Here is a 24,846-nt window from a genome sequence, read left to right as displayed (position 1 = left end):
GTTTTCTTATTAAGTACCTGCTGTATAAACACGCCATGTGAATAGCAGCTAAACAAATTAATACAGATGTTTTTCTTTTCATTTGTCAGTCAAACGTTTAAATACAGTAACAATGTTGACATGAACAGTATAAGCTTTATTGTAAAAATAATAACATCACAGGACCTCTGTGATATGGGAAATTATTGCATTTGTTTTAACATGCCTAGGTTGTGCAAATGAACCATTATTGCAGAATCAACAACCCTGATTGTGACTAACGGATAATTTATTATTTATTTTGCTCATCATTGTATTATTCAAGCTGTTGGTTATTTTCCCACAGCAGTAAGTCATTCTGATCAGTATAATGGACTACAGGAGGTGAGCTCATCTCTATGTGGAATTTAATAAAAAGTGATTTCAGAATGTACCATGTGTGTTGCATTGCCTTCCAGTGAGTAAATTTCCAGAGAGAATGAGCTCATCACTCTGTGTGACCCTATTCCTTACACACACACACACACACACACACACACACACACACACACACACACACACACACACACACACACACACACACACACACACACACACACACACAAATAGGGATACACGAGTGGTGAAGCTGATGCATGAGATCTCAGATCACTTGTCTCTCTGTTACCGGCTTGTCTCTGTGTGTGAGTCAGACACAGTGAGATCAGTGTGTATAATTTCAACTATGTCACATTTTTCAGTCATCTTTACAGTGATGACTTAATTTGCTAAAACAAATCATGTATATGTGTAATTAAAACAGTTCAGCAAGAGTATAACAATATACAATAGCCACAGTGGCTGTAGCTTGTGACATGTTTCTGACAAATGCTGAAACTGATATTGAACTTTGAGTTTGATCATTCGTCAGATAAGAATGAAAAAAGTGAAAGAAAGTCAGTGGGCTTGGTCAGGCCTAGTCATTCCTTCTGCTACGGTATAGAGAACAACACTAATAGCCAGGACTCTTACAAATAGAGTTACATCCACTGTACCATCACATGATCACTAACCTACTGTGCAAACATATGCACATCATATATTTTGGAGAGTGTGTGTATGTGGTTTCTTTTGTCTTTGTCTGTACATGTGTCTGGTCATATTATTATTATGACTTAGTCTGGCGCCAGTCTGTCTATTCGGTCCACACTCATAGACACCATACACACACACACACACACACACACACTTGAACACACGCACACACACGTAGATAATGTGATGGGAGTATAATGTTGCACTCTAGGAAATGCTGCATCACACAATTATAGATGGATGGTCTCTTCTCTCTCCCTTCTCTCTCTCTCTCTCTCTCTCTCTCACACACACACACACACACACACACACACACACACACACACACACACACACACACACAAGCCCACTCCTCTCCTCCCACCACTCACCCGGGACTTAAAACTGACATCATCATTTTATTAGATAAGTGTGTATGTGTGCTTGATTTTTTTATAGTGGTTGCTTGTGTGTATTTCCTCTGTACCCCCCATTATTCCAGACAAATGTGCACCTGCCCTGTTGCCCCATAGGGGACCAGTGGCGCCACAGTGGCGAGGGTACAGTGATCATCTGCTTTCTGCTAATTGCTCTGCTGCCCCACAAGACGCAGGGGAGCTAGCTACTTGCAGGCCCAGCATGCTCAATCTAGCCGAGACCCCTTTAGGATATGTATGGGGCACGTTTTACTTTTTAACTGCATTTGAGGATTGATGGATTCGGAAAAGATTACAGTCTGTTACAGTGTTTTTGTAAGGTTATACCTGAGAGATGACTCCAAATTGTCTCATACTCTCTCTTAAAACGGGTTATACATCAAAATCATATATTTTTTCCATCTAATTATGAAATTATATGACTCAGATAAATGTGTTTGCTTGACAGTTTTTCTGCTTTTACAACCAAGCTGCATTCGGCAGGTGATTTTTCCCTCAGGAGTCATATTTCTGTTTGTGTAGTGTGCGTATTGGAAAGAAGACACATTTCACAGAACAAAGTAGTTATTGTGCACTTTAGTGTTTGTCCCTCTCTCTTTCTCTCTTTGAGTTCTCTACTTTTAGACCTCAACAGGCCCTCTACTGGTCCATCCAGGCACTGTTACACTGCTCAGTAGTGAAGTTATGTATTTCCTTGTATTTAAAAGAACATTGAAAAAAAAACTCAGGGTTTCATTTTAAGTTAATTTCATTGGTTTTCATTTAGTTAGGAAATGGGAAAAAAAGGATATTGTGCAGTTGTAAATAAAAACCCTGAGGAACTTCTTATATCAGATATTTAGGAAATGATCAGGCAGAAGTCTTAAGATGACAAATTAAAAACTGCTCTGAAAACTTAATGATGAGATTAAATCAAATAAGAACTGAAAATAAATATATATTCTTTATATATTTTTCTCATGGCCACTATCTCAGTGTACATGAGTTAGAGCAGCAGTAAATCCTCCAGTGTTTTCATCTCTGTGTGCCCCCTCAGGGGTGATAAAAGTGTCCCATGTGAATGTATGAGTGTTGTACATCTCTCGCAGATTCCGAGTGGATCAGATTAGGAGTTTGAGATTGAGGCGATTGCTGGAGCCCACAGTCATATTTACATTGCAGACATTTAAAATGATTGTATGTATGATATGCAACCAGGGCACCATCGAAAATGATACCTCGGTCTCAATGTGTCTTCCCTTGCTAAATAGAAGTTAAATAAAAAAACATGACAAGAGTTTGGTTTTTACTCTTGTGTGTCTAGATCACCAAAATGACATAGAATTGAGGGTCAGAGTCTAAGAGTCCTGAAAGTATTCCTGTGACAATTAAATACGGTATGTATTTAAAAAAAAAAAAAAAAAAAAAAAAAAAAAAAAAGCCAGAAAGTTAAAAAAATTAAATTGCAGGCACGAAGTAGAAGGTACTGAGAAGTAGATAGGGGGAAAGGGAGACATGAAAAACAGATGAATTACTGAAAGAGATGAATTTGTACAGACAAGGACAAACAGCCACACAACCACTCCCTCTGTATTAAACATATCAGCTGAACAAACTGGGTTACTACTATAAACAACGAATGTGTTTTATTCAGATGAGAGTGTAAGATTTATGACTGCTTTCAGGATTTTATGGAAATAACTTCACGTCTAAATCCGCTGCATAATCTGATCTCAGGCCTAGCGCTGTGTGTGTGATCTGATATTGACCGACTTGATTCGGCTAACTCACCTTGAATTTCATTAAGGTCTAAAAGCTGCCAAACTTGGGATTATTTCACAAATAAATTGACTAGTAATCAATATATCTATGTTATTATCAGAACAAACATGGAGGAGTTGAGATGTAACAGGTTTTTACAATGCTACCAACAGAAAGCGGTGTAAAAGGCGACGTGATGAGAGTACACCTCCTGGGTGTTTTGATGTGTCCATCAGGTGAAAATGTCTTATTCTGTCGTGTTTCAGCCTCATCAGAGGGCTGTTTCTGACCTGAGGAGGCTGCTAACGGCCTGTTGTCTCCACAGGGGTGCGACTCTCAGCTCTCTTGTTACAGGAATGTCCATAATTCACGAGTGTTATTGCTTCCTGCAAAAATGTACTGCTGCTAGCCAGAAGACCCTACCGGTGGCATTAATCCAGGCTTTTTTAACATCATCAGCCCTGGTCGTAATGTTCATCTTCAAGACCGCAGAAAGTTATGATTAACTCTATGAAAACGGTGAAAATGAAAGTTACACTAAGTTGCTCCTCAGCAGCACTGCCACACTTGAGAGGCCGAATCAAAAGCTACGACTTCCTCCGATGCTCTTTAGTCCCAATCGAAGGACATATTCTCGTAAAGCCTCACCCTCATACTGTGCCACCACATACAATATACAGCAGGCCAACCAAATTACAAAGCAAGCACAGGTTGCCTAGTAACAGTGTCTCCAGGAAAGCTTTGTTGCAACTTGATTTGCATCCAAAAAACATAGTAGATGCCTCAAGAATATATATCCCGTCATGTTTACACACATGCTCACTTCCTCAAACATGAATATACATAGCCACACGTTTGACACTCCTCAAATGATTCAGAAACTGTTTTCTGCTTGACTTAGTATGCAAAACAAGAACATGGGGCCGTGTTTTAAAAACAATGAGCCTATCTAACATCTGGCATCATTTTAGAGTGCCAAGAAATATTGGCTCTTCAATTATTGGCATAGTAACACAGAGGGGGTAAAGAAATATGTCATTCAATGTGAAATGTTTGCCAAATGGACTAACTATTAGCTTTAAATGAGCTGGTGGGGATCTGCAGCGCTTGACAGCTGTACAGGCATGTTGGAAGACATTTAACCTTCCTAACAGTTGACAGGATGAACATTTGACAAGCCGAAAGAGACAACAGTAAGATAAAAAAAGAAAGGGAGTGTGTGTGTGTGTGTGTCTGTGTGTCTGTGTGTGTGTGTGTGCGTGCATGCGAGCGTCCAGGCCTAGTGAGTTTTGTCCTGTGCGTTTTGTCTTTGAGAGTGCTCAGAGCAGCGGTGATTGGCGTGTCCTCTACGCTTGATTGATTTGAAAATATAGACAAGATGTCGCCCGTATGAAAGCTACCAATTTATAAGCCTTCATCTCGAAACTTCAGAGAGACGCCGGTGCCATCAAAATCAGAGCGGGAGTTTGTAGCTACCAATGGTTCAGAAGTAGAAAAGCCCCAGAAAGCAAAGTGACATCTCGCTAAAGGCTGCCTGCCACAGTAGCTCTATGAAACCCTCTCCCTTTTCATTTTCCCCTTTTTTGTCTCTTTCTCTCTGACTTTGTCTCTTTACTGGTCTTTCTTTTTGTCTATTTGTCAGCCATTCTCTGCCTTTGTCTAGTGTTTCAGTCCCTCTATTTCTCTTTGCTCTGTTTCCTTCCCTTCATTCCGTAGGGCTGTGATGAGACGCTCTGGCAGTTAACTTGTCCCACAGCTCGCTGTCAAAGATATGACCTTGATGTAGCTCACACACAGTTTGGTGTGTGACTCTTTGTATATTCCTATTTGTGTGTGTGTGTGTGTGTGTGTGTGTGTGTGTGTGTGTGTGTGTGTGTGTGTGTGTGTGTGTGTGTGTGTGTGTGTGTGTGTGTGTTCCTGTGTCTCTGTAATCACTGAATTGTAAAACCATGTGTGAGTGTGTTATCATTTGGGGGAAGCTTCTCCATTTTTTCCCCCTCATCCCACACAGTGATAATTCTGTTTGGGAGCGACGGTGCTGTACCACGTCAAGAGATGGGCAGGGCAGAGGCACAGGGAGGTACCATTTAGATAAAACAAATTGCCAGTTGCCGAGCAGGAGCAGTCACCGCTTAGATAAAAAACCAAAGGGACTGAAGAATGTACTGAAGATTTTGTGCATTTTGTCATATGTATGTGCGTTCCTTTTCCCCTTAGCCTGACGTTCAGGCCTTCCAGGCAGTCTCTCTCCATAAGAAGTCACAGAGCTATTTTTTTTCTGGCCTATAACTATAATGCTGTGACGGGACAAGCAGCAGTAATTAAAATCAATAGCCCGGACTTTTCCAGTCTCCGGCAAGGTCACACCCTGCCCAGTAAGAGAGAAAGAGAAGTGGGATTGCATGGATGGGCAGAGCCAAACAGGGAAATATGGAAAGAGGTGAGGTGTCATCTTATTTTAATTAACCTGCACCTTGGAGGGCTGGCACCAAAGTAATGCACCAGTATGTGTGGATTTGGTGTGTCCTGTGGAGGTTTATTTTGTCCTTGCCGCTCAGTTTTATTCACAGTACGCTCTACTTCAAACCCATGCGGTCTTATATGAATAATATTCATGTTCTAAAATGTGCTCTCATTTTTTCCAAGATTAAACATTTTTATTGTTTTTTTCTTCTTCTATTTCTTTGTCCATCTTTACAGGCTGTAAGACAAGGCTGTAATCTGGCTCCAGTGGGAAGGCTGGGTGTGGTATAACTAGCCACTGGCTGCATTAGTATTCTGCTGAGATAGCCACATGCAGATACATTGTCTCCTCCTCTGAAGGAATAATCAGCCCTGCCTTTCTCTCCCTTCTTCCCCTCTGTCTGAGGGAGGCTGAGTGATTTAGCTTTTTGTTTTACTAGGTACCTGCAGGGACATCTTCAAGTGTTTGAAAATGCATGCAAGTGTGTTCACTATGCATTTCTATGCAGGGCCTTCACCAAACTTTATGTATTAGGTGTCTGAGCAAACACATAAAACTCTTAGGCGTCTCCTTCCTGTCCTCCCTCCTCAGAGGTGAGTCAGAGAGAGAAGTTCACTCCGTCAGAGTTGGCGCAAAGCAGTCTGTCCTGTTTGTTGATTATCAGGACCTGTTCCTATCACAGCCCCGATAGCATCTTCATCTGATCTGTTGCCAGAGACGCTAGCTCACTAGCCAGCCCAACCATCACAGAGCCGCTACGCTGCTAGCCGCCACCCTTTCCCATATATCTTTGTATCAGGCCCAGATCTGCCATCGCCCTGCACTCTCATCTTTCCCTTATCTCCTTATTCCACCTTTCTCCCTGCTCCCAACACCCCAAACCCACCAGTCACTCATCATCCTCATCTTCTTCCTCCTTTTATCCTCCTCTCTAAGAGTGTCTGCCAGAGCTCCTATGGCAGCACGGTTGTTCCCCATGCTTGGTCGTCTTCACGTACCTGTCAAGGCGGAGTCAGTAACTGACAGGACAAGACGAGAGAGATTCGGAGAGAGACAGGAAATAGGAAAGATAGAAAAAAGGAAGAAAGAAAGAAGGCAGAGAGAGTCACTTGCATGCACATAACCTCCCTCTGACCATGTCTCAGTGGTAAGGGCTGAGCGAGGAAAGAGAGGAAGATGAAGATAGATGAGTGAAAAGTGTGAAAAGAAAACATGTTGAGTAAGCAGAGAAGTTCTGTAGACTGCAGCAGTACTGTCCCGTACCCCATCGATTGCCCGTCAGCTTTTTTTTTGCCCTGGGCCCAGCATGCAACATGCAACACACAATTCAGCAAAGCACACAACGAAGAAGACATAAAAGACACAAGATTAAACATGCAGCACATTACAAACGCCGTGCAGCGTTCCACACAACAGGAAACATGACATACACAGACATACACAGATTAGGTGCTTACCCATCCCTCACGCGATATAATTGCTCAAAACACAACTTGAACAAAAAAAGAAATCACATTTTCTGCTTTTCGCTCAGACTGCAATTCTTAATTACACAGAAAAAAATAGAGTCATAGTCATAATTAAAATAACTTGTGTTAACGCGGGAATTGCTGAATTTAAAGTGCAAAGCTTAAAACGTTTGATGCTCACACACACAAACTGTAATACCAAATTCTCTTCCAAAGGTAAGCTCTCCTGTTTTTGGAGATCAATGAATGGAAAACAAAATTGGTATTAGGGTTGATTATTGTTTTATGAGTGATCTTTGGTCTGCTGTTTTAATATTCACAGCAAGTCATTTGTAGCTTACTTACAGTGGTTGTGCCTACTTTCAGTATTACTTTCAGTATTTAGACTGTATTTGCCCAAAACAAAACTCCAATAAAATGCTAAACAACTCTAATAATTTAGTCAATTTACCTTTGAAGTTAGTTGACAATATATCATTCTTTGTCATTAAATTTCATTGTTTTGTATTGTTCACATTCATTTTTATCGGTTACGTTTACAATACGTTTATTCTTCCTGGCTTTGCATTAAACAATAAACGGTGGTCTTTATGTGACAAATAATGAATCACCAAGTGGTGATTAATGATCAGAAATTGTTTGTTTTAGATCAGATGATAATTTATTAGAGAATTGTTGTGTGAGCATATGAACTAAACAAAAACAAAATCAAATCTATGTGTTGGTTTGTCACCCCTCATAAATTGAGAACCTCTCAGACTTCCCCAGCACCTTGATTATCAGGTGACATCTCCTTACTTCCTTCAGTTCTTTTAGCTGAACTCAGCTGAACTCAACATCTCAGCTGACAAGCTGATGCAACTTCTGTGTTATGATTTCTCAACTCTTTATCAGTAACTCATGAGTCAGTTTCTATCTATCTTTACACTTTCTGCTCTTTTTTCCTTCTCTTGCAAATGTGCTGTGCTCTCATCGTTCCTCATATCTTCATCTGATGCAGTCGTAACCCTTCGAGACCTCATGTCTTTAAATTTAAAGACCTGTCCTGTAAATGACCTCCCTAATTTCTCTATATTGTGTTTGTCTTTTGCTGTTGCAGGCAGAGGCTTCCTGCCAAAAACGTGTACTACTACCGTTGTCCTGACCACCGGCGCAACTATGTCATGTCCTTTGCCTTCTGTTTCGACCAAGAGGACGATGTATACCAGTTTGCCTACTGCTATCCCTACACCTACTCCAGACTGCAGCACTACCTGGCAAGCCTGGAGCGCAGGAACCTGCCCTACCTGCAGAGGGAGCAACTAGGTCTCAGTGTGGTGAGTAGGGAGGTGGGAAGTGCTGTGGGCAGGTGGAGAAGAAAGTGTGTGTGGGGTGGTAGTGGTTTTGGCTGGAGCAGAGAAGTTGAATGGTGGTGAAGATAAGGGGTGGAAGTGTTGTAAGTTGTAGTGTGTGCGTGTGCGTGTGCGTGTGCGTGTGCATGCGCACTCGTGTGTGTGAGTGTGTGTTCAGAATAAGGAGACCCAGATTGGTATAGGTGTGCCTGCCGGTCATAACTTCAGCCTCTCATGTTATTATTAGGATTGTTGCACTCTGAGATGACGGACTGTGTAAGCCTCTGGGTGTGTGTGTGTGTGTGTGTGTGTGTGTATGTGTGTGTGAGAGTGTGTGAGTGTGTAAATGGCTCTGTATGTAATCAGCAGAGCTCTCACCTCGGTAGTAGAAGCTAGTGTATCATACACGTTGCCTCCAGTCTTGTCTGCTCTTATCAAATAATTGTAGGAGACTCATTAGAAATGCTTGAGAGATTGCGACTTTTTCTTCTGTCCTGCAACATTTGTCAGTAAAAAAGCTTGCTGCAAGGGGGGCACCATGAAAGACAGTGTCTGTATGGTGCACCTGACCATAAAATACAGTACATTTAGAAACCATGGCATTGAAAGGATATGGTAAAAAATAAAAAGAGAAATACTTCCATATATAAAAGATCTGGCGACCTGCAGTAACAATGAAAGATTATGAAAAAACACCAGGGCATAAGGTATTTCATATTCTAATGTCGGTTATATTTCAAAACCAGCTTCAGAGAAAATTCAATGTGATCCTTAATTTTTAGATTTAATTGTGAAGCAGCCTTTTCTTGGCTTCTAACCTCCCCTGCACAATGTTTTCACTTTGTATCAAGCCTTATCATTTTTAACAGTGTGCTAATAAACTAAACTAACACAGCAGCTGTGGGGAATGTTCAGTGTGCATTAGCAGTAACAGGGAGGCCTTTATCAAATAGATAAAATTACAAACAGTAGCGCTGAAGTACATTCACGCGTCGTGACCTGTGTACCCCTTGTGCTTATGTTGGTCATTTGAATCCTGCTTGGGCAAAAACTAGTACAAAAAGGGGTAGTTACTGAATGTAAACAATACATTTGGGTATCTGCCTATCAACGCACAAACTGTGAAATAAGACAACCCAGTTAGTTTTTGTGGTATGATTAGATCATATAACATGGGATTCATTCAACAAGCCATCTCAGATACAGCCCCTCTTCCTACATCACATGCAGGCTAATTCTAATATGCCTTCCATCTGAGTATCTCCACCCACGGCTTGAGAACTACTTTTGCAAAAGGTATGCCATTTTTATCTCACAAGCCAATCAGAGAAGATTGGGCTTTTCAGGAGAAGGGCTTAAAGAGAGAGTCACTACAATGGAGCGTTTCAGACAGAGGGTGAATACAGGTACAGTATATTCAGACATACAGTTTGAGAAAAATAACATGTTTTTTGAACATTAAAGCATGTAAACGTGTTCTAGAAAAAACCCAAAATACAAGAATGAACCTGAAAATGAACATGATATGTCTCTTTTAAATATATAAGATGGGTTTTGACATAATGCAAATAATTGTGAATTTGTCTTGATTAATATTACTATTACCCATTATTGCACTGAATTGTTTATTAAATACTTGTACATACTGTACCTGTGTGTGTATATATAGATTCACTCTAGTTATCCCAAATACTCATCTAAATACAAACAGTGAAGCACCTTGCCATACCAATACATGACGAGGTTTATAATTTTAGGTGTGGTGAGAATTTCAACCACAAAAATACACAGTTTGGTGTATGGTACCCTGAGGTTTTAGGAAGGGTGATGTTCATTCATTCTGTCAGTGCTACCAGTCTGTTTTCCATTTCTGTTGTTAATTTTTACAGCTTTGTTGTCACTAAACAGCCAAATTCATAAAAATCAGCATTGAAAACATCACAGCATAATAAAATATAAAATGGCTCGCCATTGCTCCTAACTAATGTCCCCTATCCATCTGTACTACTACTGTGTTATGTATACAACATAGTGTAAATACAAAGCTTTACAGTTCTGCCTGTGCAGCACACTATTTTTGCTTTATTTTTTAAGCCACATCATTTCTGTAAGCGAGACAGAGGGGAACAGAGAGAGGACAGACTCGGTTGGTTTGGCTCATAGAGACAGTATTAGTATTCATAGTCATAGAGAGGTTTTATGGCCATATTTTTCTCTTTATGTTCTCTGGGCCTGGGTGGCAGACAGCCCAGCCCCACCCTCTCATATCTCTTTCTCTCTCTGCTCCCTCTCTTGCTGTTACCCTCTCCCCATCTCATGCACATATGTTACACACACACACACACACACACACACACACACACACACACACACAGGTCAGAGGGGAAGGGATGAAGGGAGCTTTTTGACTGCATCAAAGTTTAAAGACGGATCGCTGCCGTTTCCAAGGCAGAGTCTTTGCAGGGACACCACAATAGCTTTAACCTTCTAATGGGTACAGTTATCTCATAAGGATGGAAATAAGAGCCAGAGCCATTTGCACTGGCATTCTTCTATCTTGCTGACTAATTTGTTTTCTGTAATGTATTCCTCTGTACAAAATCAAATCTTTCCAGCCTGCACTGGTAGACTCCGATACTGTAAATAAAGGTCGGCTCTTTTTTAATTTTTACCTCCAGCTCTTTTCATCATTATGATCGAGGAAGTGTTTACTAATTTATAAGGCAGGTATTTTGTATTATCTTACCAGAATGAATTCACTTCAGCTGTGTTGCTGTGTATGAAATCAGTTTAATTGAGAGAGGCAGATAAAGGGACAGAAACAAGAGAGAGAGATATAACGGTTCTAGGATGAATGAAAAGGGCAAGCCAAGAGGATCTAATTATAATTTTCAGATCAGCCTCTCAATTCTCAAATCCCTCACTCTAACTGATTTCTACCCCTTTCCATGGGACTTTACAATAACAGTGGACTTCAGTTGTTCTAGAAACTAACTTTCATTCCACATGTACAGTGTGGGTGGTGACTTGCTATTTTCGTTGACTTGAGTTTTTCACTGCTGATCATCTAACATGATGGCATCAAAGATTACCAACAGAGAGAGAAAAAGGAACATGAATGATAATTGGTTATTGGAAGATTATATGGAATATCCTGATGCTGATAACCAGCTGTTCATCTAGCAAAGCCTGAAAATCCCTCTAGCTTTCTGTCAAAAACCTGGGTGTGGTTTGATTCCAATCTTAACTTTGAAATGCATGTTGGCAAGGTTGTCCAATCTTGTTTTTGGCATCTAAAGAATACTGAAAAAATCTGTCCATTTCTGAGCTTTAGAGACACCAAGTCCTTCATACATGCTTTCATTTACTTACGTTTAGATTAAAGTGTTGGTCTCCTAAATGGAATAAATCCGAAAATAATTCTGACTCCAAACTGTACAGAATGAAGCAGCTAGACTACTAACAAGAACCAAGAAAGAAGAAAAAAAACTTGTAATGTCTTTACCTACCACCTTCTTACAGATTTTTAAGCTTCTCTAATTGCCTTTGAAGCACTTTATGGCCTTGACCCACACTATATCTCTGATATACTGTGCCCTTATCAAACCTGCACTACCTGAGGTCCTCAGGCAAGAACAATCACTTCTTAAAGGAAAGGTTATTAGTTATAAAGTTTCTGCTCCCAGCAGTAAGATATAGTCTGGAACATAACCCCTGTAAAATGGCATTTTACACTTTACACAGTTTTGTATAGATTAAACAAACAAGATATAATGCGATGATTGTTTAGCTTTATACTGTGGTTGCTGGTAGGTGAACTTTCTTATTATTGTATGGGACCAGGCTAGTTGTTTCCATCTGTCTCTAGTCTTTGTGCTAAGCTAAGATAACCAGCTGCTAGCCTTGTATATTTAACAGACAAATGGGAGAGTGGTACCAGATTTCTCATCTAACTCTCGACAAGAGAATATTCATTTTCTAAAATGTCAAACTATTGCTTTAAAACATATTTTTACCAGAATACGTTTTATAATCTTAACTTGGGCAATCATGACAAAAGATTGTCAGATGATTGACATGTTGTCATGTGTGTATTTATGTGTGTATGCAGATAATATATGTTTGTTTGTATCTGTAAATTGATAATTTGGTTATTAGCTGGTGGTGATTACCCATGCCTAAACACAAAAAACATTATAGACATACATACTTGTACGTAGACAGCACACGGACGCACACGCACACACACACACACACACACACACACACACACACACACACACACACACACACACACACACACACACACACACACACACAAAGACAAATACCACAAGAATTTCTCTTATTCCCCAGAGGAGAGGGGTTTGGATTCTTCCTGTTTTTTCTCTGCAGGGTTCATGGCCCTTCATCTGTTCCTCTGGTCCTTGTCTGTCTGAACATTTCCTTTTGTAGACCATCCCGACAGCATCTGAGTAAACCCCTCTCTCTCTCCTCCCCATGAGGCGTCCATGTCACACAGACACAGAGAAAGAGACAACATGCGTTTGACCTGCTACAATACTATTTCCTCATTTCTGTACGCTCCTCAAGTGTCCCCCCAGCCACAGAGAATCAAAGCACCTCATTTGCCCACCTTGCCTGTTGACAAAGTGTTTTTTTCTTTTTTCTAACCAGGACACAGTGTCTGCCGGGGAGTTGCTGAGGCAGCAGTTTGAGTTTTCCTTCTGCTGGCCCCGCTGGGGGAGGGCAGGGCTATGACACTTTTAGTCACCTCTGACACAGCACAGCCGCTGCCTGTAGACCAGATGGAAAGAAAGTGTAACCTCAGGGTGGGAGAGTGGACAGTCCACAGACCCGCCTTAAGGTTGTCTAAGACCTAACCTGCATGAAACTTAATAGGCCTCTATGCTTGCTATTATACTGTGACTCTTTTCTCATACCCCACTTCAAGTATTATTGTACTATTGATCTCAGAATCACAGCGAAGAGATGTCACATCCATTCAGTTCTTTTTTTTTTTCCTTTGGAAATCTGACAAATCAAAGCAAGATTATGATAGATCACTTGTACTGTGTTGAAGAGAGTCAGCGGTCACTGTCAGCTGCAGTGACTTAACATTACTTAGACTGTTGTGATTGAATTTTAGACCTAATCCTGTCTGCTATCAGTGTTCAGGTACCATGTCTGGGTGTCTGCTCAGTGGGAGTGGAGTCTCGAAGAACAGTTTTTTTTTTTTTTTTTTTTTTTTTTTTTTGTGGAGTGGGCATTGCAGCTATATCTGCCTGGCTGCCTCTCTCTCCTTATCTCTATGTTTGTACACTGTGTGCCAAGATCCAATCAATAGCCACTCCAGCTATGGAGAGAGGAGAAGGTCAGCAGCCACAGTGGAGGAGTCGGGCTAGGCAAACTGATGAAGGTGCAGAAAACATAGGAAACACAAAATATGCAAGGGACATTGCATATTTTAACAATGTTAAAGAGAGATTATTATGATTTTATTATGATTTCTGCCTCCCAAAAACTCGCAACATGGTAAAACGCTCCCTTTTATTACATTAAAAACAGTACAATATAAAGTCTTGTGCTCTTCATCAGGTACAGAGGTAATATTACAAAATTAGGTATGAGTCAATTTTAGCTTAAAACTTGTACTTTTTATAATGTAATAAGATAAAGATAGTAATATTTAAGGTTCCACAGTGTTGCAAGGCCTCGGAGAGACAAAAATCATAACTATATTTTTTTCGTTCAGCACCTGGACAAAAACAAGATATATTTTGTACACTGAATGAGTGACATGAGCGTTTCATCATCACAGTTCTTATTTCATAAGTTTTGACTTTGCATCACAACTTAACTTAAAATAATATAAATATATAGATAGATAATAATTGAGCTGTCAAACAAATTAGGAACAGCACAATTCAATCACAGGGAATTTTCATTTTTGTTTGAAACTGAGTGATTGACACCATGCATATCTTCTTAGCAAGGGTTTTTTCACATCATACATTGTCATCAAGTAATGTAACGGCGTGCTTTGTGACAAAGTGCCAGTTTTAATTACAGTTACTAATTAATGCCAACTTTTTGTGAAAGCGGACTCTGAGAGATGAGTTCTTGACACTGGAGCTATTCTGTGAATGGCTGTGTGATTGCTTTGTAATGAAGAGAGCCCTCCAACTACTGTCTGCCTCCATTAAAGGCCAACACCTGAATAGCCAATCAGCACTTTATCATGTGCATGAGGTGATGCTGTAAAAAGTGAAACCATATGAGGGATGTGAACATCCACTTTGTATTTCAGTAGTGAAAGGAAACTCCAGACTGGCTTCTGTATACTGGTACGGGGTTCCCATGGTCAAATTTTTCCAGGCCTCTAAAAGTCATGGAATAAGCAAAATCCTTGACATTTTTGGATAAGTCATGGAATTTTGTTGTGTTTAATGAAATTGATTGTTACAGTGATCTACGCAGAATTTATTTTCTGTAGCTTTTGACGTAACATAGCTCTAACGTTTTGTTTACTATCACATATATTTCTTAATTTTCTCCCTGCGTTGCTCTCGTCTCCCCCTTCACATACGTGCATGCATGTAAGCTAACTGAAACTACCTGTATATTTGAATAGAGTTTGAATCGGATATGTTTGAATAATGCCGGGCAAGTATATTGTATTGACCAATATAGACCGATGAAATATTATGTATTATATACTTATATTGCTGCATTGTTTTTCAGACTTGCATCCAGAAATGAGTTTTTAGCTAAATGCATTAAGAATACACTGATAATGCAATTGGTTCCTTTTCCCCCCAGTGCCAGACTGACACAATGACAAAATAATAATGATAAAAGACAAGGTATTGACTGTACCTATAGTTGGAAGTATTTAAAGGGGTGATAGAATGATTATATAGGGTATTTCACACTGTTCCTTAAGGTCCCCTAATAGGGTATGTAACGTTGGTTGGGCTGAAAATGGCCCGGCTGCTGTTCTATGCTCCCTAATGCAACCCTATGAAATAGGCCTGGATTGAAACGAGAGGTTTTCTGCCTTATGCTATGCTCATGAATATTTAGATGAGCTGCGCACTGATTGGTTGGTTGAAGCACACAGACACACACAGCCCCTACCCTCCGTGCCGCTCCATGCACACCACGTCACACACACTGCACAGAAATTGTATACATTGTTCGTCTGCTATTTCATTACTAAATTTACTTCTGAGACTTTTTTATGTGCGAGAAATCAACTATGTAGAGCTCAAATATGGTTTGTTTTACGAAAATTGATGGCTAATTGCAAATTTGGTCAGACTGTGTCCGAGTTCAGGAGCTCCACAGTCTGACATGACAACAGCCGGTGCCTGCCTGTCCCCGCTGTGAGCTGGCTGGAGCTCCGTCACGGCCAGCAGCCCGCGGCGCTCGCTCCATACCCAGCGCAAAGTCACTATTTCTGGGTTACTGGACTACTGACGGAGCTCCACGGCCTGCAGCTCGCTGCTCTCCCTCCCCTCTTCCTGCTAAATGGCCAGTGTGTGTGAGTGAGAGCGCGGTCAGCGAGCTTGTTACGCCCACAATCTCTTGTGGAGCATTATAACTCAGAAAAACCACAGGTTCCAGTTAATCTTATAATGGATATGTGTGTTGAGTTATTTAAACAAACGAACAGGGATTTAAACGCTTCTTGTCCGCGAGTCTCCTGAGAGAGCTCCAGCCAGCTCACAGCAGGTCTGTGAAGGAGGACAGGCCGGGCGGCAAGCCAGTGACCCCGGCAGGCACCCGCCGGCTGTCACATCAGACTGTGGAGCTCCTGAACTCCGACACAGTCTGACCAAATTTGCAATTAGTCATCAAAAAGTCTCAGAAGTGAATTTAGTAATGAAATAGCAGACAAACAATGTATAAAATTTCTGAGATCTGCGCAACCTACATTCAGAAGACCAGCTGGCCTCAGATCAGTGGTTTGTATGTAAATGTTGGGGCGTGACAAAGGTACAGACTAGAGCCAAATAAGGTACAGCCACCAAGTTGACGTCAACTATGAGCTTTGTTGAGATACGCCCGTTTTCAGCTGCAGTTTCAAATTGTGAGATTTGCATAGGAAACAGGTGTCAATGGGACTTTGAGGTTCTATGTATGTCTATTTTACACACTGAACTGTCATAATTCAACTATGACAAGGAAAACTCGGTTTTGCATTCTATCACCCCTTTAAATATGAATATGAACATAACCAACAAACTAGATATAAAAAAAAAAAAAATAGGTTGTGAATGGTCATGAGAATTTTATTATGGGTTTGTTTAATATTTCTTTAGCTGCACTTTATGAAAAAAATAATTGTGACGTGATAACTTGAACAAAATGTGACGATTTGTCATGATTACATATGAAATATAGGCTAATAGAGACAAATGGGGGCTTAGAAGACGATTAGAAATGTTATCTACATATCCCCTCAAACATATATAGTTTTGTAGCTTTGTTACCATATATTCAAGTCAGACACAAACACTTCACCAGTCAAACCAGCTGAAACCACTCAAGTAAACTGCTCTTCCCTTTAGCAGAGAGGTAAACAGCTCAAGATAACAGAGTTGTTTTTTCTTTAGTGTCAGCCTGTTAATGAATGCATCCGCTGTGGCCTAAACATCAAACAGAGGGGGAACTATTTTTTAAAGGAAAAAGAAAAGAAAAGGCAACTTAAGGAATACAGCTCAATCAGCTGGTGGAATTTAAATTTTCTCTCTATCTCTCTTACTTCCTCAACTTGTGATGTCGTTTTTCTTTGTGTTTATCTGTGGTTTGTTGTTAACTTTATGGGCCCTTGCATTACCTCTTTGTGTTTTTGTTTCCCTATTTTTTGCATTTATCATAAATTGTTCTCTGTTGGCCTCTGGAAGTTTTGTGTTTTCATTTGCAGCAGCTAATAGGTATCTGGATAAATAAAGCTAGAGCTATTCATGGTCTAATAATGCTGCCTACAGCACCTCCACGTCAGAACTCTGAGAAAATTCCTGAAAGATTGAAAAGGTCATCATTGTATCATGGCAGATTTCTTCACAAAAATCTCTTCATTCGCGAGTGACCCTTATTCTATTAGACTCTTCTTACCAACATGGAAGTATGTGTAGTCTAGCACGGGAATATGAGAAAATGGTTGGTGACTGTCCTTTGGCCCCAGACCGTTGACTAAGAGGGCTGGTCCAGAGGGAGCAAAAGATAAGTAGGTTTATGATCTATGGCCTTACATTATAGTGCTGTATGGCCTCTTATCTCCAACCAATGGTTCCCCCAGGATACTAGATGCTTTATTACGCATCCCCCATCTCTCCCATCTCTCTGGCGATCAAGAACGCGGTAATGAGGCAGAGGTGGTGAGGATTAGGAGGTGGTGGGGAGGGTATGAGGCATGGCTGTTAATGCATAGCCTACTGTGAAAGGGAGGGAGTGTGGTTGGTTCGGGTGTCTGTGCCCCTGGTGTGTTTAACTTTACAGTTTTACACAGTGCAGGCCGACTGTGTATCGACAAAATATGGGAGATAAATAGATTAAAGTAACACAGGTGAAGCTCTCTAAATGTGATGGTGTGATGTTCACGCAGCGCTGACCTGTTGTTGATCCTTATTATAATGTTGGCACAAAAGCACACAGATTTTGGGTTACTCAGACAGAGATAATATTTATTTTAGAAATTGGAACTTATTCACACCTTAATGGCTTAGCGCTCTGTCTCTCTTCCCTTTCTCACCTTCCCTCGTCTCTCCCACCTTTCAATGAATAGGAATTAAGCAAATGAAAAGTTTTCTGAAATGGCTGTCTGTGGGCCTACAGGGCTGTGAACCAGAGGTCTGTGGATGGTTGAAGACCTGGTTTATGAACTTAAGAGTAAGAAGAATGTCATTTCAGACTGAGACAATGCAGCCGTCAGCAGACACATCTCTTTCTCTCTTTCTGACTCTTTGTCTTTTCGTGTCTCCCACATCTTGGCAAATCTACTCCTATCCTTGCAGCTGCGTTACAGCCGCCTATCTGCCCTCTTCTGCCAATGGATATTTACTCCGCCGGCTTCCTAGATGACGCCCAGGATGGAGCAGTGAGCAGGGAGCACTCACTCCGTCTCATTTGGGTGTCAGGACTCAGTTCCTCAGGGGGACACAAAGAGGGAACAAAACAGATAGCATTCAGGGCTTTTAATAAATCAGAATACACCTTTCTGACAGTGTAATTGCTTTCCATTGCCTGGCAAGCAGGAAAAAGAAGGCAACGAGGGGAGAAAACAACAGATAGGAATGGAGAGGAGAGTAACGCAGAGCGGGCTGTACAGTAGATCATTTGTTTGGGGGAAAAGAATGAAAATTAATGAAAAGAGAGTTGCTCGCCCTCCAAAGGCAGCCAAGCTTGAAATTCACTTTGAGGGAAACTTAATTTGTTGTAAATGGGCAAAAAACATATTACTGCACAGTGCGTAGAAGGGCTGCACGGTGTGTCCGTCTGCTGCGTCTGTCTGTCGGCATGTGTTTGTGGCAGATGAGGACGCTATGCTCTGAATAGCTCAGCTGAGAGGAGGGAAACACAGGAGCCTGTTAATAACTCCAGTAACAGCATTCTCTTTCTACATGACTGCTCTCCAGCACTCCCTTCTAGCACGTCTGAATACAACTCCAGGATGTGGAGGAGAACTTGTCAAAAGTTACTTGTAAGGAATAAAGTTTGGCCTGTTTACTTCAGGTGTGTCAGTTTGCGCATGTGTGTGTGAGCATATTCATATGTACGTGTGCATACGTTGTTGTTTTTTTGTGTCTGTCAGCTTCAGTTCTCCTATAGCTCTCAACATCTCAGGAGTTTGTGAGTTGTCTTTATCCTTTGAAGAACAACTTTTAGTTTGGCGTCTCCAATGAATGAATGATATCTTACAGTATACTACAATATCAGCTTGACTCGTTTTTATTTGGCATATTTTCATATCCACCCCTGCCTTATAATTTTAAACCTGCAAGGAGTCCAAGGGACCAGGAACAGACAGTGATTAGGACAAAATGGACAGCGGTGAGAAATTGAGTTGTGGTGGGAACAATGTGGATTACTGGGCAGGTGACCAGGGTTGTCAAACAATACCTAAAGCTGTGTTTTTGATGTAAAGTTTGCTATCACGCATCACGTAGTACCAAAAGTAGAAGTGGTCGTCCAGTGCTGTCAAAAGTAATGATACTCATCCACAACGTTGAGATATGACGTTGAATCGCTATCTGATGATTATCAAACAGCAGCAGGTGGTAGAGAAGAGGTAATACACTTTAATTTCATCTCTTCTTTTTCAGACATTTTCAATTTGTATCCAGCCAATACAAGACAATTAAATTATGTATGTAATCTGTATGGTGTATAATGTTATTGCTACAGTGTGAGAGAGGAGTTTCCTGAGCACCTGTTAGGATAACTTGTGCAACCTGCACACAATCATTTCTCATGATGGAAAATGGTAACATGCAAAAACAACTGACTTACTGTGGCCATTAATGGCCCACACCTACGACCACCTACACTGCACAGTGCACTGTAGGGGACACGGTTCTAAACGCCTACTTTTTCTCTGAATTTCTGCTATAATGACTTGTAAAACATTTGAAATTGTGGATCACCTATTCAAAGCACAATTTCTATGAAACCTAAAGTTTCAATCAGTAGGGATTTCAACCTTCAGGTTGCTCTTGAAGTGCGTGCATTTGTGCTGCAGTATACAACAGTCTCTGCATGCAATAATGTGTGGCAGCAAGCTAATTTGTATGTTCCATGCATATATATTTTAATATTTCTGCAGGGTTAGTTACTTTTTTGAATCCTAGGTACAGAGGATTCATCCATTCCAATATGTTTAGTGATAAGCGAAAGCCGAAAGGATGACTGACAGTTCATGGTAAAACGGTATGATTGCAGACTTGCTGCAGTTTTATCCGTGCCTACAGTTATAGACCTTACCCTCAATGGTTTTGTGTGATAGGAATTTTGTATGAAGTAGGTCAGACTTCATATGACATCAAATCCTTGACCTGAGCTTGTACTTTTAGCTCTTAGCATCCATTTCCTCAGTGTCTCCCTCGAAAGGTTGAGACGGTATGAATGCTTTATGCTCTTACATGACAAGTGTTTATCAGACGTCCTCAATCTCAATGTGCAGCACTCACTGATGTCCTCTATGGTTTCTTTAAGAGTGGAGATTTATATGCGGTCTAGTACAGTATACTGGCTACATCGCTTGGCTGGAGCACTTGAGCACATATGCGTAATTACACTCTCTGCAGGAAATGTCAATAAGCTTTATGTTTGTAGGATAAATCAGATCTTTCATGTGTTATTTCCAAGCCTCGTCAGGCCTTTGCTGCTCTCTCCAGTCTATTGGCCTCTCACCCATCCTTGGGCAACGGCCATGACTCTTCACCCTACCCCAGGCTCAGCCCCTCTGATTCGGGCCAGCAGCTCGGCACGCCTGGGGGGCCTGGAGACCCCCGATAACAAACAGCTCTAGCCAAGCAACTGGCCTTCTCACGCCTACGCAGGCATTTACCCACCACAAACAAACACCTTGCTCTCATTGCAGACAGGCTTTCTTTTTTCTTCTCTACACCTTCCCACTCTCCAGTTGCACAGAATACATTTTATTTTTTTTATTTTATTCTGTCCTTTTTTTTTTTTTACCAGAAGTGAGAAGAAAAAGAAATGAAGGAAGTGACGGGTCCCATTTTTCCTCCACTTTTCTATTCTCTCTCACCTCTCGTTTTCTTGCTCTCCCACTGCTGCCTGGCCCTAGCCTTTGTTTGTGTGTGTGTGTGTGTGTGTGTGTGTGTGTGTGTCTCCCCCATGGTCGAGCGTCAGCCTAAGTGTGAGAGAGATGGATGCCAGGGTCTCTCTTTTTTCTCCTAAGGCGCCATGTCGTTCCTCTCTCTTCTGCCGGGCTCGTCTGCACCTGCATATTGTGATATAGTGCCTCTGTTCAGCCAGTCGATTGCCTTTAACAGGACTGGGGCACACTGGCCAAATTGAAAGGGATTGCGGCCTGCTTTTCATCAGTCACATCAGAGCATGGCATAGGGTCCTAGGGCACGAGGGGGCATGGAGGAGGTATGGGGGGTCTCTTCCTGTTGCACTTACTCCCTCGTGATGTCTTGCTCTTTGTACACTTCCTCTCTCTTTCGTTCCATCTTTTTGTGTCTCATATTTTGATGCCATCTGATGGCTGTGGAAACACTTTGCAGGAAATGAGTATTCTGTTTTCCATCAATCCATTTCTCCATTTCCATGCAGGAGTTCCTATTGATAGCGAGGGAGAAAAATGTCTTCATTTTCCATTTGTTTGCCTCACACTTTTGAGATATGTCATGTACGTGCGTTTTCTCTTTTCAAGTTTGCCTCCTCAATTCTATTTTGGCAGGCAGAATTTGAAAGGACCTTTCTCTCTAATGAAAAAAAACCTCTGTGTGTACTTTAATGAGTTAGTGACACTAACTCAACACAAATGCTTTAAGCTTGTTATGTCAGTGGAGTGGCAGGCAGACACGCAAATATGCAGCCAAAGAATACCGAAGAAACTAAAGCTCATTCCAATACAGATAACCCTGTATTTATTAGTAACAATAAATATTGTTCTAAAGCATGACAAAACAAATCAACCAAATCCCATCAATACCATTAAGGCACTGGACCAGAGCAAATCAATAACTTCAAGTGAAGTTCCCAGTGGTGTTTTCTGAGGCAAAGTGTATTCTGCATGTGCTCATTTTTTATTCATATATTATTTCTTTGTCAGTGTAAGTACATTTATACAATCTCCTTTTGGTTGTTGCATCTCTTTCTTCTGTAGCTGTATCCTGTTACAACCTGCTGCTCTTATGGCCCAATTTCAGTTTCATCTAATCAAATCAATTCCATCTAATGTGATCTAATTAAATCAGTGTCTAAGTACCCCTGCTTTAAAAGTTAGCAGTTTGCGCAATCAGACTTTTGTCACACAGCTCAAATCATTTGAGGTTTACTTCAGCCCAATTTTCCATCATGAAGGATAGAAAATGAGTGCATTCACCCCACTGCTTAGGATAGGAAATCGACAATATCAAGACAGATTACAGGCACCAGTTACACAGGCTAGTGCCTGCATGCTCAGTTCCAATGGAAAGACTTGACCACAATGACTGATGTCTTCAAATAGCTGTGGATGTGTGCATGAGTGAGTGAGATGAGACTTCTTACCTCCCTCCTTCCCTCCATTCCTCACTCCTGCCATCCTTTTTCACTCCTCCTTCCTTGGTTGCTGTGGAAGCGGGAGGATACATTTGAGGTTCCTATCACCTACTGTTCCCCTGGAGTTGTTAAACTTTAGTGCGCACATGAAAGTCTCACAGGGACGTGTGGGAGCGTGAACAGAGAAAGCATGCATGCTCACAGGAACACACATCAAGACATACACTTGTACACACAACACACACATACACACACACACACACACACACACTAGCTGTGTCTTGAGAGAAATCTGACCATCTGACCTCAATGTTCAGTGCTTTCTCTATTGACTTAAGGAGTGGCGAAGAGAAAAGAATGACCAGGGGTGAGAGAGGACTATAGAGAGGGCACTTGAAAAGTCAGTAACCTTTTCCTGCTTGGTGTGTCTGATAGAGACTCCCTGTAGTATGCCATTGTGGAACTGTCAAACTGCCTCCCCATGCATTCAGAGTGACGCTCGAGAGGTACATAACGCCTTGTCTAGGGCTCCTCCAGTGTCCATCTTCATTCATGGATCAATAGTTGTCCTAATTTTGGATTCCTTCTCCTTCCTCCCTCTTCTTCTTCTCTCTCTCTCCTTCCCCTCATTCGTCTTTGACAGGGCAACCCTAAATGTCTGCTTTAACTAGCTGTTCTCAGCCCTCCTCAAAACACATTTACATACACATCAATCACGCTGTCAAATGTAAAGGCATGACGCCGTGTAAAAACCAGAATTGGATTATGGCCTTGTCTCATCCCTGACACTGACTGCTTGGCTGGCTGGCTGACTAGACTGTTGATGCACAAGTTGAACAGCCTGAATTGTTTTTGGCTGGTGTTTTTCTCATAGTGCGTACTACATGCTTGTTTCCCTGTGCCAAACAAGGTCTGTGATACCCAAAGAAACGTATTTTTCTCTCTTACAATAAAACACATTACTTTGCTTGTAAAAATAGCTTTCATGGTGTTCTTTTTATTGTACAGTGAGTATTTCCTAACACAATATAATAATTTATTTAGAAATTGAGGATTTAAAGAAGTATTTGTACAGTAAGGAACAAGGATTCCGCGACGAGTATTAATCCTGCCTTAAAAAACACATACATAAACTAGGGGTGCCTGGGTAGCTCACCTGGTTGACCGTGCACCCCAAAGGCTCAGTCCTTGCTGCAGCCATTGTGGGTTCAATTCCAACCTGCGGCCCTTTGCTGCATGTCATTTCCCCTCTCTCCCCATTACCTGTCTACAACTGTCCTGTCTAATAAAGGCCTAAAATGCCCCAAAACAAACATGCATAAGCATGTGTGTATCAGCAGAGTAATACTGTAGTGTAAGATTGTAATGGCCACGATGAACACCTGCATGAATGTGATTGGATGTTACTAGTCAACTTGTAGCAGCCGATAGAGTGTGAATAAGGCAGCTAATAAGTTAATTCTATTTTCTGATCCGGTGCCACCAATATACACTAAGGCCTTACAACAATGTTGTACCGTTACAAAGACATAACTGTTTTCTGATCTACCACAGCTGTGGTTACATTTTGGTTGAGTATAGGCATGAAAAATAGGATTAATAAGCTATTCACGATTAAAAAAGGACGACTTAACCAGCAGCATTTGGTCCAGTGAAAGGTTTCATTAAAAAATGTGAAGGTCCTCTGAAGTTAAGTTCAAACAGTAGAGCCTGAGGTTAAGGGTGAGGAAAGTAAGGAGAAGAGCAACGGGTTGATGCAGGAAACCCTCTGTGGCCAGAGCTTGGAGACAGCAGCATGTATCACCAGGCCCATCATCACGGCTCATTTGAGCGTTTGATCCTCGCAAAGGCACAACGCAGAGTTCATACCACCCAAGGGTGGCGTCTCAGTAGCTTATATTAGCAAACACAGTATGGTGAGAAAGAGGAAGCTTAACACCTGAGGTACTGCCATCCGTTGGTGTATTAGCCCCCTTATTACCTCTTTCAAACGCTGGTAATTAACAAATACTACGGCGTACTGTAAATGCAATTTTTGCACTAATGTGTGTGCAGAGTGAAAGACATTACAGTATCTCCAGCCTGTTAATTAGAGTGTATTTATGGCAATTAAGGCTAGTGCTTCTGCC

General features: G+C 41.3%; 1 protein-coding gene across 3 annotated transcripts in view; it reads left to right on the top strand.

The window, feature by feature from the left end:
• agbl4 (AGBL carboxypeptidase 4) overlaps positions 1-24,846 on the top strand; it is a 449,873-nt gene that overhangs the window by 299,611 nt on the left and 125,416 nt on the right. For all 3 annotated transcript variants that reach the window (XM_028588571.1, XM_028588573.1, XM_028588572.1), the window contains one exon: positions 8,242-8,458. In XM_028588571.1, coding sequence (XP_028444372.1) covers positions 8,242-8,458 — 217 coding nt within the window. The remainder of the gene's footprint in view (positions 1-8,241; positions 8,459-24,846) is intronic.

The sequence above is a fragment of the Perca flavescens genome, chromosome 9 (assembly GCF_004354835.1).
Source record: "Perca flavescens isolate YP-PL-M2 chromosome 9, PFLA_1.0, whole genome shotgun sequence".
Taxonomy (NCBI): Eukaryota; Metazoa; Chordata; class Actinopteri; order Perciformes; family Percidae; genus Perca; species Perca flavescens.
This window is presented reverse-complemented; position numbering and strand designations above follow the sequence as displayed.